Genomic DNA, 16,731 nt, shown 5'->3' on the forward strand with positions numbered 1-16,731 from the left:
ATGAAAGGTTTCCACAACTACAGGTCTTTCCTCAATGCCAGTTAAAGCCATATTTGCTGTGCATAGCGAATACTGATAAACCGACACTGGGAGACATAATGGTAATTTAACTAAAACACTTCCTGAAAAATGTCCACACAAATATTAATAAAATTTCCACAAAAATATGAAGCCAGTACACACCTGTGCCATTAGTGCGCTCGCTTCCTACAAAATCTGGCGTAAACCACCATTTTACACAGTGAACAGGGTCACCCTGCTACAATACCTACTATAAAATGTCATGATTACAGATGGGAAGGCCTGGGGAAAAAATGGAAAAATTGGGTAAAAACCTTTTTTCCTACGGCTTCAAAATGTCCTGAAATGTTCCATGTCTAGTTATGATCTGATCAGTAATGTATACCTACTTTTGGCTCTACATGTACGTGTGTTCTTCCCTGGTAAGAATAATATGTCTGTGTTTCAGAAATACCAGACAATAAAAGAAGGATCGGGGGTCGCTTGCTTCTCTCGCACCTTGTTACAAGATATTCAGGATGGGGGAAGAGGAGCTGTACTTGAACTCTGGGAATGTCTCTATGCAGTGAAGAAAGATCATCCTCACCCTAATTTATTGGCGGTTCTGGATGAGATCGGACAGACAGGTAACAGGACTTTGTGTTTGCAATGCCATTAGTGACAATCCTGGGACACAGTACTGGAATATGCAGCTGGAGGGGGGAAGAACAGTAGGTATCAGGGGTGCAGGCATCACAGACACACCGGAAGTCTCAGATAGTTTCAGCTTCTCAAGACAGTGAAGTTCAGAGACAGAGTAGGACCTCAGTGCATCGCACTGTTCACTTTTTTAAATTACCTTTATTGAAATGTCACAAAGACATTCTGTTATGGTAAACTGCCAGCTGTGCAGTGGGAGGTGGTGGATTGCCTTGCACTGTGAGTGATATGAACCTGGCATATCAGGGACAAGACATTTTGCTTTGTCATGTGGTGGGACTGTTCTGGAATAGCCGCCCATCGCTGTCCCATCACATATGGTGTTAATATAACTAGTAGTGCACCAAAATGAAAATTCTGGTCCCGAAACCGAAAATTCAGGATGCACTTGGCTAAAAACCGAAATGGACATGTTTTTTAAACATTATTTTAATTCTGTTAATGTGGCTGGCACTTTTGCATTGAAGTCAATAGGACGTGAATTTGCATTGCAGTCAATAGGGGGCGTATTTGCATTGAAAACAGTAAGACAAGATTTTGCATTGCAGTCAAGAGAGGGCGATTTTGCATTGCAGTCAATAGAGGGCGATTTTGCAGTGAAGTCAGTAGAGGGCGTTATTGCATTAAAGTCATGGGATGTGATTTTTGCATTGAGGTCAACAGGATGCCATTTTGCCGATTAGTTTTCGAAGACCGATATATCGGGGCATCCCTAATTATGACCTTAAATATTTTCGTGGGTGTAATTTTGTTTTTAATATTTTATACTTTTTATTTTGTCCCATGTATCAAAGTATGTTTTATAGTATTGTTTACCAGAGTAACATGTCAATTTCCAGTTCACCAATGTGTGTCAACAGTTTTTCATCCACTACACCTATCACAAGTAACATGTTTTATTATACAGGGTGACCATACATGGGGAAAAAATAACAAACTAATTTTATATGTTACAGTATGTGTTTAATATTTGTAATTATTATTTAAAAATTAATATTTTGTTATTATTTAGAAAAAATTGTGATGAATATTTTGTAAATAAAGGTGTATATAGTTACAATTTTTCAATTTTCCTTATGTATGGGGACTTTTGGGACACCCTATAATAAGAGCCTGTTTAGACAACTTTTTAATGCATATTTTTGTGGGTCTGCCTCAGATGGATGTGATCATTGCATAGATTTATTTATTTTTTTAAATCAAATATTCTTTATTGAAAAGGGTTTTTCCATTTTCCGATACGTACAATGCCAATCATACAAATACAATATCCAGCAATACAATTTTTTTTCCTATACCACTTTATCTAATAAATTCTTACTTTTACTCATAAATACTGTATATATAAAACATTTTATTTTCTGTACCACCTACAATTCATAAATTATCAAAAGAAAATAGAAAAAAAAAATACAATGCCAATTATACAAATACAATATCCAGCAATACAATTGTATTCCTATACCACTTTAGCCAATAAACATTTTATTTTCTGTACCACCTACAATTCATAAATTATCATCTTCCTTCCCTTATTTATGATCTGCTACATGTAATATCCCTTGGGGAAAGCCCTGTAGTGTCCATCCATGGGCCCCATATTCTCTCAAACTTTTTTACACATCCTCTTTTTATACACACATATTTTTATTTTCATATCGTATCATTCATCGCCTTTACCCATTCCTGTATGTTGGTGGTGTAGGAGCCAATCACCTCTGTGCAATCAACTTACAAGCCTGAAATAAGCATCTAGTCACTGCAATCTGTACAGTGAATGGTATTGTGTCTCCATCCATATGGTTTAGTATACATAGCATTGGGTCTAATCCAAGCTCTTCCCCAAATACAGAATTTACAGTACCAATAATTTCCTCCCAGTATCTATATAATTTGGGGCACCCCCCAATGGCATAAATTTTAATGATTTTCTTTCTCTATAGGTGAGGGTTTGGTGGATCAGATTCTGCTGGATGAACTCGGACACTCCCTGACTCCGAAGCTGAAAGGTAATAGAGGAAAAACCTTAACAATTTTCTCCAAAGTGCAGGTCTGGTGGTGTTATGTATTCCCTAAATTCAGACATTCCCCTTTAGGTCATACAATTTATATAACAAAAATGTGTTAACCCTTATCCTGCCTGAGATTTTGCATTTGTTTTTTTTTTTTCATGTGTTACCACTTGCGGACTGGGCCATAGCTGAATGACAGCTACCATAGGGTTGGCTAGTTCTGGGAAGGCATACAATGACATCCTCCCGAACTTGCACTTCCCGCCTGCCCCCTCATAGATCAAGGTAAAGGTCCAATGACAGAGCTCCAATAATGGTGTGATCACTTGTAAACAAACTGGCGCATGTCTGGTTCAGCTCTCTCCTCATGACGATCGGTACAGTATGCGAGGAGAGGTGGGAGACTGCAGCAGTGCAAATGGGCTGGATTTGAAGTGCCCACAGTGCTCATCTGTGCCTCATTCGTGCCTGTCATGCTCATCCCTGCCCCTTCTGTGACTCGTCCATGCCCAATCTGTGCCCATCCATGCCACATCAGTGCTCATCTGTGCCACATCAGTGCTACATCAGTGATTATCTGTGCCACATCTATGCCACATCAGTGCTCATCCATGCCATATATGTGATATCTGATCTGATGCGAGGCAGAGACTGATGGTGGGTGGAGGTACACAGTTGATCCAGAGGAAGGCAAAAATCAGCAGCAAAGCATGATCCAATTTGCTACAGCAGGGGAAAAAATTCCTTCCTGATCCCCCGAGAGGCAATCGGATATTCCCTGGATCAACTTTACCTATAAATATACCGCGGTGGAGACTGCTGTTTATCCGAGTTACCCTCTGAAGGACACGGTATTATATATGATATACCAGTTTGGCACAATGTGGCGATCCGTAGTCTGTCCATATTGAGCTGGTCTGTTATCTGGATCCAACAAGGATATTGTTGAAAGGCGCAATCTCTACCTTACTCTGGTAAGCGCATGAGCTTGTCTGTGTAACGGAGACACTGCTGAGGAAGACTGAATATAGCTGTGGTGGAGGATTTCACTTTTCTTTCCTCACATTTGATTATTCACCTACTACACTTGTATTGGACTCTTATTTATACAATTGTTTGCTTTATGCACTATTTTTTTTAGCTAACACGCTCAATTGTTGTGAGCACATGAATTTCTTACTTTTGTTTCACCTTTTCGATTCACAATTTGTATTGATCACATGTTTTATTATTGCACTATTTAATTTGTAATAAGCTTTATTGACATATATCACGATTAGCGCAGCTATATTATTATTTATATATGTGATATCACCATACAAGGAGTAGCAGAATGTGTAAAAAAAAAAAATATATATGTTTTAATTTTCTTTCCACATTTTACAAAAACTTGTGGAAAAAAATGACATATTCATTATGCTTCCAAAATTGTGTTGAGGTGTTGGCTTTCCAAAATTGGGTCATTTTTTTGGGTGTTTCCAATGTCCTGGTGCTTCAGAGCCTTCAAAAGTGTGATAGGTAGTCAAGAAATGAAATGTGGTGCTATACTCAGGAGGAGTAGCAGAATGTGTTTTGGGGTGTAGTTGCAAGTATGCATATGCCGTGTAATAGAAATGACCTGTTAATTTGACACTTTTGTGGGAAAAAAAATCTTCATTTTGCAGAGAATTGTGGGAAAAAAATACAACTTCAAAAAACTCACCATGCCATTTACTAAATACCTAGAATGTCTAATTTCCAAAAAAAAGGGGCCATTTGGGGGGTATTTGTACTGTCCTGGCCTGTTAGTGTCTCAAGACCTGCTCACGGATATAGAAATACGGGACAACTTAGGGAACAATGACCATAGGTCAATTGGTTTCAGTATTAATTACAGTAATAGGAAACACAAGGGTAATATAAGGACACTGAATTTCAAAAGAGCCAATTTCCCTAAACTGCGCTCGCTGCTAGAAAATATCAAATGGGATAGAACCCTGGGAACAAAGAACACGGAGGAAAAATGGGAGTGCTTCAAGAGCATACTTAACAAGGGGGTGGGCCAGTGCATTCCACAGAGAAATAAATTTAAAAGAGCAAAACTAAACCTTGGGTGGCTAAACTCCAACATAAAAATGTATATTAGAGCTAAAGAAAAGGCCTTCAAAAAATACAAGACTGAGGGGTCATTGGCAGCATTTAAGCACTACAAAGAGTGTAATAAGAAATGTAAAGATGAAATCAGGGCGGCCAAAATAGAACACGAGAGACATATAGCGGAGGAGAGTAAAAAGAACCCCAAGAAGTTCTTTAAGTATATAAACAGTAAGAAAGCGAGGCCAGAACACATTGGCCCCATAAAAGATGATAAAGGAAAAATGGCCACTGAGGACAGAGAAAAGGCGGAAGTGTTAAATAATTTCTTTTCTTCAGTCTTCACAAAGGAATCGGGGGGCTACACGAACCCAGCTTGTAAGGCCGAACTAAATAATACACCTCAGGAAGTGCCGCCATGGCTAACAGAGGATAGACTTAGAGCTAAACTAGAGAAACTTAACATAAATAAATACCCGGGACCGGATGGCTTGCACCCAAGGGTTCTTAATGAGCTCAGCCAGGTGATTGCCAGACCATTATTCTTGATCTTTAAGGATAGTTTACAGACAGGTATGGTGCCAGCTGATTGGAAAAAAAGCCAACGTGGTACCAATATTTAAAAAGGGGCCGAGATATATCCCGGGTAACTATAGGCCGGTCAGCATAACATCAGTAGTCTGCAAAATTTTGGAGGGGATGATAAGGGACCACATACAAGACTTTAGTAATGAAAACGGTATTATAAGTAGTAATCAGCATGGATTCATGAAAAATCGTTCATGCCAAACCAATCTATTAACCTTCTACGATGAAGTGAGCTGCCACTTAGATAAAGGTAAGCCTGTGGATGTGGTGTATCTGGACTTTGCAAAGGCCTTTGACACCGTTCCCCACAAACGCTTACTGTACAAACTAAGGAAGGTAGGTATGGATCATAAGGTGAGTACCTGGATAGAGAACTGGCTCCAGGGGAGAGTCCAGAGGGTGGTGATTAATGGGGAGTACTCTGATTGGGTGGGTGTGGAAAGTGGGGTCCCCCAGGGTTCTGTCCTGGGACCAATCCTGTTTAATTTATTCATAAATGATCTAGAGGAGGGGATATCTAGTACAATCTCAGTATTTGCAGATGATACTAAATTAGGCATGCCAATATCTTCTATGCAGGATGTGGAAATCTTGCAAGCAGACCTGAACAAAATAACGGGGTGGGCAACTACATGGCAGATGAGGTTTAATGTAGAAAAATGTAAAGTAATGCACTTGGGGGCCAGTAACCAGAAAGCAAGCTACTCACTAGGGGGGGAACCTCTGGGTGAGTCTAGGATGGAAAGGGACCTGGGGGTACTGGTAGACAACAGGCTTGGAAGTGGCATGCAATGCCAAGCCGCTGCAAGCAAAGCCAACAGAATACTGGGTTGTATAAAAAAGGGGATTCACTCCAGAAATAAAGAGATTATTCTTCCACTCTACAAAACTCTGGTCCGGCCACATCTGGAGTATGCTGTCCAGTTCTGGGCACCGGTCCTCAGGAAGGATGTGCTGGAACTGGAGAAAGTCCAGAGAAGGGCAACAAAAATAATTAGGGGAATGGAGGACATCAGCTATGAGGAAAGACTACAAGCACTGAACTTATTCTCTCTGGAGAAGAGACGATTGAGGGGGGGATATGATATCAATGTACAAATACTGTACTGGCGACCCTAGCATAAGGAACAAACTATTCAGAGTAAGGGAATACAATAAGACACGTGGCCACTCACTAAAACTTGAGGAAAGGCGGTTTAACCTTAAAGTGCGTAAGGGGTTCTTCACTGTAAGAGCGGTAAGGATGTGGAATTCTCTTCCGCAAGCAGTCGTATCAGCGGGGAGCATTGATAGTTTCAAAAAACTATTGGATGGACACCTTAAAGACCACAACATACAGGGGTATACAATGTACGGTTAAAAGCAAACACACACACACATCATAGGTTGAACTGGATGGACTTGTGTCTTTTTTCAGCCTCACTAACTATGTAACTATGTAACTATGTAAGAAATTAGATAGACCGTCAGTACATCAGGTGTGATCAATCTTCAATGATTGGCACCATAGATTGTAAACTCTATAACCTTCACAAAGACCAAATAATATACACTGATTTTGGTTATTTTTACCAAAGATATATAGCAGTGTATTTTTTTGGCCAAAATTTATGAAGAAAAATTAATAATTTGCAAAATTTTATAACAGATACAATGACAAATTCATTTTTTTTTTCAAAATAATCTGTCTTTTTTGATTTGTAGCGCAACAAAATAAAAAACCCAGTGATGATTAAATACCACCAAAATGCATCTCTATTTGTGTGAAAAAACGGACAAAAATGGAATAAGTGTACAGCGTTGCACGACTGAGTAATTGTCATTCAAAATGTGAGAGCACCTAAAGCTAAAAATTGGCCTGGTTAAAAAGGGGGTGTAAGCGCCCTATATATTATATTTTCAATAAAAAAAATACACTAGCATTAATTTTAGTACACATAACTGCAATATTTTACTCAATTATAAAATATATCTGAAATATAAAATAATGAGCTTGCATTGAGTAAATAAATAGCCAACATTTCAGGCCTTAAAATGGCGTGCACCCCTGAAATGGCAACACGCTTCATACCCACAACTGTTCATAGGTGGCGATTTAAACGTTTTTACAGGTCATCATCAGTTTAGAGTTACCTGTGAAAAAATGGCCCCAGAATTATTACTTTCACTCTGACATGTGTGGCAATATATAAGGTGTGTACTGTGTGTGTAGCTCAATCGTTGTTTTCTTTTAATCAGTTTTTATTAAAGTTTAAACAAATTGCAGATACACAATGTCGGTCATCATATTCATAAGAAGAACACGCAGGGACCTCCAAATCAACATAGATAGACACAGAAGGGAAGAAAAAGGAAAAAGCATACATGAACTTTACAGAGGTTGCATATTTGCTATGTCCTTCCACCTATTGCTGGACAGTAAACATCTCTATCCTGCCTTACATGTCGGATTATCAGGTGCATAGTGCTGGTTAGTGGCAAATGCCATATATACAGTACATCGGGGGACATTGTTTTTTTAATTTTAATAAAGGAATTGTCAAACTGTGTGTGTGTTTTTATTTCTTTTTGACACTTTTTTTTGGTGAATGGGTAGGGAAACTATGCACCCCATACTCATTCACATACAGGGGTGCCGGGATCTGGGGGCCCCCTTGTTAAAGGCGGCTTCCAGTTTCCGATAAGCCCCCTGTTTTTTAAACATTTTTGTATTGCCAGCAATGTTATTGTATTGCTTTCAATTTAAATATAATTCATTTTTGCTGCAGCAGGTTCTATACACGGTACAGATGCACAACTTTACAGGCAGACTAAGGATAACCCTCCCCCCCCCCCCAGGCACTATATTTAAAGGAATTTTTCATTTTTATTGTTTTCACATTAAGCATTTTTAAGATCACTGCTGCTGTAAAAACGATCTTTTAAAAAACATTTTTTTGCATTCATACAAGTCCCCCAGGGTAATACCCAGGCCCCCATAATATTTTTTATGGCCAATAACTTGCATGATATAAGACTTTAATAAAGTTTGCGGCTCAGGTCCAAACTTTTTACATGTTCGGGAGTTCTGGTGCGAACCAAACAGGGGTTGTGTGGCCCATTACTCATAATTAGCATCTCTTTAACGGTTCTAGGTTTTATGATTTTTAGCACCGTTCTAATGATTTGTGACTCTTGTGGGTATTTTTCCTTCACCCCCTCATCTGTTTGCAGATATTACTGTGGGTATTTTCAGAGTCCCAGTCTGATATTGTTGACAATAAGTTTTAAACTCCTTTCTTGGCAGGTGTGCTGCTATGTTTCTTAACGTGAGTCCACCTTCTTTAGGTTGCAATGGTCTGTCCTCTCTGAGCGATGGTCCACAATCTCCCCCCTCACTTATATTAGGATTTTCATAGCTGATTTCACTTATCAAAGACAAATCTCTGCTTTTACCTGGAGAAGGTATGCCATACCTCTGTTCTCTGCATTGCATACTACTTCTCCCTGATGGTGTTCTATAATGTACTCACAGATCTCTAACTCACTTTAACCTGTGACATGAAGAACCACTTTATCTTCTTTTTCCTGCATCTAGGTATCCAGTGAGTGCAGCTAACTCTCAGACAATGCATGCAATAGCTTCTGAATGTGTCACTGCAGCTTCTTTAATGATGTTGGATCAGTAATTTTGTGTTCTGTGCCGCCTCCCTGAATTCTGCCATTTTAACCACTTGCCGCCCGCCCTATAGAAGATTGACGGCGGTAAAGTGGTTGTATTATCCTGACTGGCCATCATATGACGTCCAGCAGGATAAAGCGCACTGCGCATCCCTGGGGGGCGCGCAGAGCGGCGATCGGTGCTGCCGTGTGTCACTCTGACACACCGCATCTCCGATCTCAGTAAAGAGCCTAATGACGTAGGCTCTTTACTATGTGGCCAGCTGTGTCCAATCACAGCTGGTCACATAGTAAATAGGAAGAGCCGTTGATTGGATTTTCTCAGTTCGTGCCTGACAGGCATGAGTAGAGGAGAGCCGATCTGCGGCTCTCCTGAGAGGGGGGGGTCTGTGCTGGTAATCCGAGCATTGATTACCAGTGCAGACCCTTTGGGGGGGTGCCACTAGAGCCACCAGGGATGCCCACCCATGGCCACCAGGGATACCCCCCCATGACCACAAGGGATGACCACCCACGGCCACCAGGGATGGCAGTCATGGCTCAGGGACCCGCTCAGGGTGCCCTCCCCATCAGAGCTGCCCATGATTGCCATCTATCAGTGTCAGCCACCAGTGCCCATCATTGCAATCTATCAGTGCTGCCCACCAGTGCCCATTATTGCCCACCAGTGCCACCCATCAGTGCCCATCATTGCCCACCAATGCTGCATATCAGTGTTACCTATCAGTGCCCATCAGTGCTGCATAGCTGCATATCAGTGCCGCCTATCAGTGCCCATCAGTGCTGCATATTAGTGCCACCCCATCAGTGCCTCCTCATCAGTGCCTGTCAGTGCGGCCTCATCAGTGCTCATCAGTGCAGGAAAAAATGTATCTATTTACAAAATTTTATAACCTAAACAAAAAACTTTTATTTTTTCAAACTTTTTGGTCTTTTTTTGTTTGTTTAGCAAAAAAGAAAAAACCTTGCGGTGATCAAATACCACCAAAAGAAAGCTCTATTTGTGGGGAAAAAAATTACATAAATTTGGTTTAGGTACAGTGTTGCATGACCGCGCAATTGTCATTCAAAATTTAACAGTGCTAAAAGCTGAAAATTGGCCTGGGCAGGAAGGGGGTGAAAGTGCCCGGTATTGATGTGGTTAAGCTGCTTCCCTTCTCTGTGACCTGTGGCACTGTGATTGCACCAATCCCGGATGAGCCCCCAAATATTACTGGATTATCGGTAATCTGAGTACAAGGTATGACAAAGATGCAGCCTGCAGTATCCGTATCAAAGAGGAGACACAAAACACTGTTGCTCACTTGCTTTTCAAGTTTAAGGTGTTAAACAGAAAAGGATCAGATTATACAGATGATTACTTTCCTTATAGTGGCAGTGCAGGCCACATGGGAAAGCACATCAATTTGTGTTAGTGAGTTACTAGTGCGAACATATAAGATACTAACAGAGAAATGGAATGTCAGAATAAACCCAAAACTGAATAAAGACAGTATAAACCAAGTGTGACTAACTTGTATCAAAGAGAAGTCCCAAATCACTATTTCTCACTTGCTTTCCAAGCCTAAAGGGTAACTCCACTTTCGTAGGGGGGAAAAAATAGCAAATAAAGAAAAAAAAATATAGCGTATACAATTGCAACACAAATCATATTGAAATTGAATGCTATTATAAATTACCTTTCCTTTTCAATCTGCAGCTGTTGTAATTTTCTGGAAATGCAATATGGCTGCCTGGAGCTTTTCTGTACACAGAATGTATTGTAAGAATTTTTAATAATAAATATCTCGCGCTCGTACTTAATTATGTCAGAATATTTATACTGCTCTGAATATAGCAGTTTCTATTTATGGTTAATAAGCAAAGATCTGTAAGAAAGGAGAGTCTTCACCTATTGCCATAAATCACTATGTCGTGAATTATTTTTAATTGATTAAATTCTTTTTAAAAGCATATACCAATCTTAGTGAGCACAGTCTACAGTATGGAATATATATAAAAATATTTATTCTCAAGAGTGTAATCACAATATATGATCAAACAAGAAGTGACACATAAAAAATATAACTCTACATAAACTACTAACTTCAAACAATCAATGCAATGTGATATTTAGCTCAATAATGAAAGTGAAACTGAAACAAAGTGAAAGCAAAATGAAAGCAAGATTACCATTTCTTCCCAGGTATAGCATAAGCCATAAATAAATGTTCTATATAAACCGACTACAATGGTCTGCGCAATGCATAGCCGAAAGTCACTTCACTGCAGATGAGGGAGAATAAGCCATGCAAAACGGAAGACTTAAAATTGCAAATAATGCACGAAATCTGATATTAATAAAAATGTATAAAAAACAAAAATCTGCTTTTTAGAGAAAAATCTACTATGGTTCATACGGCTAATCTCATTACCCTTAAATATGCAATATAAAACATATAAGGAAGGAATAAACAATTGTTGAATAAAATCAAATAACATAGCAAGGCATATTTACCACACTTAAGATGGCCGCTAGCTTCAGATGGTTGTTACCAGAGTCCTAAGATGGATGCCAGTGAGGGAGGAGTTTCCTCCAAGTTTCAGATGAATGAGGTGGACAAGATGGAGTATGTCTGGATGAGTCTATCGAGGAATGTAATAGTGTGTGTGATGTATGTGTATTGTATGATGGGCAGTGTAAAGTGTAATGTGTCTCTCTCTCATCTGGGTTGGTCTTTTATATGGTAAGAACAAAGAGCTATAAAAATTACCATAAGTAAAACCCATAGGGATGAAACATTATCCCAATTGGTCGGGATATTCTATACCTAAACTGGTGAGGTCAGAGACACACCTCTTTTGATAATTAACCCAATACTTGGTATAATAAAATTAAAGGATGATTTCTCTATATGTAAGAGTAATCATAAAGCACATATAAAACTTTGTCCAGACTCCCAGTACATACATAAATGTCCATCTGTATCTCCATCATTCACCTTGGCAAGTAATGCCATTTCAATAATTATATTATTTAACACAATATAATATTTTTATATGGAAATATCTCAAATATCCCAAAACTGCATTTGGTATTTTGTCTACAGGAGGCAGTATTGCACTGTTCATTAGATTTTGTATTTAACATACGTCACAACATACAATGGCCTACTATTAAAAGTGACCTTGTTGACCTGTTGACTAGTGAAGATCCATTAATTATTTGACCATGCCATAGGGCTGTCAAACAGAGCGTCTAGTTTGTAATATTTACGACACCTTGAGCACTTAAACTAGTCCAAAGCAATTCTTATATAAACACTCCTACCACATACCTTAAAATGAAGTAATTAGTATTCACTCTAGTCTTAAGTCTAAGTAAGATTACTACTATAAGAATATAAACCCAAAATGTGATATAACATTCCTAAATATATATGTATATGCCTTACATAATATAATGACATAATTCTGGTTAATATCTTCTCACACATAATAATGTATCTTCAAAAACTTATATATAGCTCATTTTAAAATACAACAAGAATATACCGGGGTATTGTCCATTGTTAAATAATTACAGACAGAGTGGCACTACCATCCCCTTAACATCTGGTATCAGACTGACTGAGTCTTATCTGATAGAGATGTCAATGTATCACCTTATTTATGATTACATAGAAATACAAAGATCTCTGTTGAAACCATAGACCCTTTGTAAGCCTGTGAGAGACATTTTGTAAGAAGACATATATGAACTTTATTTCACCCTAAAAACAAGATGGAAGCCATGCCATTCAGAATCTTATATGCATAATATGAAATATACATGGCTTTTTAAAATCCATTTTTTTTTCTATTAGTTAATTAATAACCCCCAATAATCCCGACAGTATACTGACCACACCCCCAGAAACATCATTTCCTGCTTGTGTGATTGGCTCACCAATTTTCCCAGAAGTCTGCCTAAGATACAAGTCAGAATTCTGGCCTCCCCTGCAAAAAAAATTTCATTTTTTGGTGAGATACTCCCAATAGCAACACGTCTAAAGGCATGCAGGCCCAGCAGATTTCCTCATTAGAGTCCTGCAGCTGCCACAGCTGACAAATAATTAGGAAACCACTCCCATTAGACCCACTCAGCACGGAGGAACAGAATTTGCAACAAAATTTGTTAAAATCCTTGTAATGTACAGAGATCACCCAGAGGGGAATGTTTTTTTTCTCAACAAAAGTTGAGTTACTCTTTAATATGAACTTGTTGGTTTCAGTCTCATAAAGTCACACTACAAATCATTAGAGCTCCCTCTAGCTGCAGCCTAGTGATAAAATTACTGGGGAGGTTTATTTATTTACTTAGTACATATGTGTACAGTATGTATTCATGTGAAAAAGGGGCCTTAGATTCTAAGCTCCTTGAGGGCAGGGACTGATGTGAATGAATAGTATGTAAAGTACTGTTGGTACTATATAAATGTCTGTAATCAAAATAAACTACAGTCAGTTTGTTTATACATCTGATCTTCCCTCAACATTCTCAGAATAAAAGAAGTTACGTTTTTTCCTAGACTTTTCTTAGCAGTGTCAATTTCTGACTAACCTGAGCTATAAAATATTCTCGTTATATTCCCAGATATTCAGGAAAAGCACAAACAACATCTGATGAAGGAGACTGAGACTCTAGTGGAGCATAGACCCCCAGGAACTACCCTGGAGCCACAAAGATTCCCCATCAATGAGCGTTATGTGAACCTGATTGCAGTTTCCACTGATCAGTTCAGGCAGCATCCACAAAATGAGCTGATACAGACTGGAGTAAAACATGAGGAATTCTTGAAGGAAACACAAACTGGACTGGAACACATTTCCCCCAACAAGCTATTTCGCTGGAACCAGCAGTCACAATGTGTACCACATGCAATAATGGTGAGCGGAGTGCCAGGAATAGGCAAGACCTCAATGATGCAGAAGTTTGTCCATGACTGGGTGACTGGAAAACAGTACCAGAGATTTTCTTTTGTCTTCTTCTTCAAATTTCGGGATCTTAATAGAATGAAAAAGGTCAGCTTAGAGGAGATGATCCTTCATCAATATCCATATCTTCAGGGTTGGATTGGAGATATTTTACAACAACCAGAGAGACTTCTGTTCATATTTGATGGCCTAGATGAAAGTATTCACCAAATGGATTTCAGATCAAGTAGACTCTATGCTAACAAGACAATATTTACTGATATTGTGGTTAGTTTGGTGAGGCAGAGTCTTCTTAAGGGTTGCTCTGTATTGATAACCAGCCGCCCAGCCAGACTGGCATCAATTGATACCAATGTTTTCCAGAGAATAGCTGAAATCATGGGATTTCTCCATGAAGACAGACTGACCTTCTTTCATCATTTCTTTGGAAATGAGGGATTGTCAGGAAAGGCTTTTCATTGTGTGCAGGAGAATGACACCCTGTATACATTCTGTTATATCCCATCATACTGCTGGATCATCTGTACAGTGTTATCAATGTGTTTCAAAGCCCAACAAACAATCACTGATCAACTGATGACATCATTACCCAAAACAGTGACACAACTCTTTGTGACATTTGTCTCCAACATTCTGGCCAATCACTGCCAGAATAAAGAGGACAGCCACACTGTCCAGGAACTGCTGAAATCTATTGGGTGGCTGGCAGAACATGCAGTCATGAGTCACCTGATTGTATTTGATGATCGTCATCTGGAGTCATTCCATGTGAGAAATGATGAATATCTCTTTTCATGTTTCATGATAGAATCTGGTCAGCCTCCTGATGTTGATTACACCTTCTTACATCTCACTCTTCAGGAGTTTTTTGCCGCTTTAGTCCATTTTATTGCCTATAATCCTGACAAATTACAGGAAACACTTGATGAGGCTGAGTCTTACAAAGATGGCCGTGCTGAAATATTCCTCCGCTTCCTCTGCGGTCTCTCAGACTTGTCTACTAGATTCATGCTAAAGTCTCATGTGGGAGAATTATCTTCCCAGACTGCCAGACATGTCATCACCTGGATCCAGAAGAAAATTGCAGAAAAAATACCTGATGAATCCCTAAGAGTCAACAGAGAGCTTCTTAATGTATTCTACTATCTCCATGAGAGCAGGAATAAGGCTCTGGTGTCACAATGTATTAAGTCAAATAAAGTTGACTTATCTAAAGTCCCCCTCAGCCCTCTGGACTGCTCTGTGCTGTCTTTTATCCTTCAATCCCTCAAAGAGACAGAAGATATAAATCTAAGTTCATGTAACATTCAGAATGAAGGATTGAAGAAACTTATACCGGCTCTACACAACATCGAGAGATTGAGGTAAATAAATATAATTACACAAATTGCTGTAATAAATTGGTAATTTCAGGTGTTTTTTAATTACAGTGAGAGAAAAAAGTATTTGATCCCCTGCTGATTTTGTATGTTTGCCCACTGACAAAGAAACAATCAGTCCATAATTTTAATGGTAGGTTGATTTTAACAGTGAGAGACAAAATAACAACAAAAAATATCCAGAAAAAGGTGTTTCTAAAAAGTTATACATTGATTTGCATTTTAATAAGTAAAATAAGTATGTGATCCCCTATCAATCAGCAAGATTTCTGTCTCCCAGGTGTCTTCAATACAGGTAATGAGCTGAGATTAGGACCTGAGATCTCTTAAAGGGAGTGCTCCTAATCTTAGCAGCTTGTTACCTGTATAAAAATTTAATTATCCAGATATAGACTGAGCAGAAGGAACCGCGCATTCAGCCAAGGCTCGGCAGTTCCTAAATGTTTTGCAGGACAATTTCATGGGTCAGATGGTGAATGCACCAACAAGAAAAAATGCGGTACTTGACCTACTGATTACCAACAATACAGACCTGCTCACGGATATAGAAATTTGGGGCAACTTAGGAAACAGTGACCATAGGTCAATTAGTTTCAGTGTTAATTACAGTAATAGGAAACACAAGGGTAATATAAGGACACTGAATTTCAAAAGAGCCAATTTCTCAAAACTGCGCTCTCTGCTAGAAAATATCAAATGGGATAAAACCAGGGAACAAAGAACACGGAGGAAAAATTGGAGTGCTTCAAGAGCATACTAAACAAAGGGATTGACCAGTGTATTCCAAAGGGAAATAAATTTAAAAGAGCAAAACTAAACCCTGGGTGGCTAAACTTCAACATAAAAATGCATATTAATGCTAAAGAAAAGGCCTTCAAAAAATACAAGGCTGAGGGGTCATTGGCAGCATTCAAGCATTACAAAGAGTGTAATAAGAAATGTAAAGACGAAATCAAGGTGGCTAAAATAGAACATGAGAGACATATAGCGGAAGAGAGTAAAAAGAACCCCAAAACATTCTTTAAGTATATAAACAGTAAGAAAGCGAGGCCAGAACACATTGGCCCCATAAAAGATGACAAGGGAGATTTGGCCACAGAGGACAGGGAAAAGGCGGTAGTGTTAAATAATTTCTTCTCTTCAGTCTTCACAAAATAATTGGGGGGCTACACTAACCCAGCATGTAAGGCCAAACTAAACAACACACCTCAGGAAGCACCGCCATGGCTAACAGAAGATATACTTAGAACTAAACTAGAGAAACTTAACATAAATAAATCACCGGGACCGGATGGCTTGCACCCGAGGGTTCTTAAAGAGCTCAGCCATGTGATTGCCAGACC

The 16,731-nt window shown here is 39.0% G+C and overlaps 1 protein-coding gene across 4 annotated transcripts in view; it reads left to right on the forward strand.

The window, feature by feature from the left end:
* Positions 1-580: 580 nt before the first annotated feature.
* LOC309569503 (NACHT, LRR and PYD domains-containing protein 3-like) overlaps positions 581-16,731 on the forward strand; it is a gene marked incomplete at its 3' end in the record, with an annotated part of 98,148 nt that continues 81,997 nt past the window's right edge. For all 4 annotated transcript variants that reach the window (XM_082275365.1, XM_082275366.1, XM_082275367.1 and 1 more), the window contains exons 1-3: positions 581-647; positions 2,664-2,729; positions 13,669-15,373. In XM_082275365.1, the coding sequence (XP_082131491.1) occupies positions 13,698-15,373 (1,676 nt within the window). In that variant the 5' untranslated portion in view covers positions 581-647; positions 2,664-2,729; positions 13,669-13,697. The remainder of the gene's footprint in view (positions 648-2,663; positions 2,730-13,668; positions 15,374-16,731) is intronic.

The sequence above is a fragment of the Pelophylax lessonae genome, assembly GCF_965119305.1.
Source record: "Pelophylax lessonae genome assembly, chromosome: 13".
NCBI classification, from domain to species: Eukaryota; Metazoa; Chordata; class Amphibia; order Anura; family Ranidae; genus Pelophylax; species Pelophylax lessonae.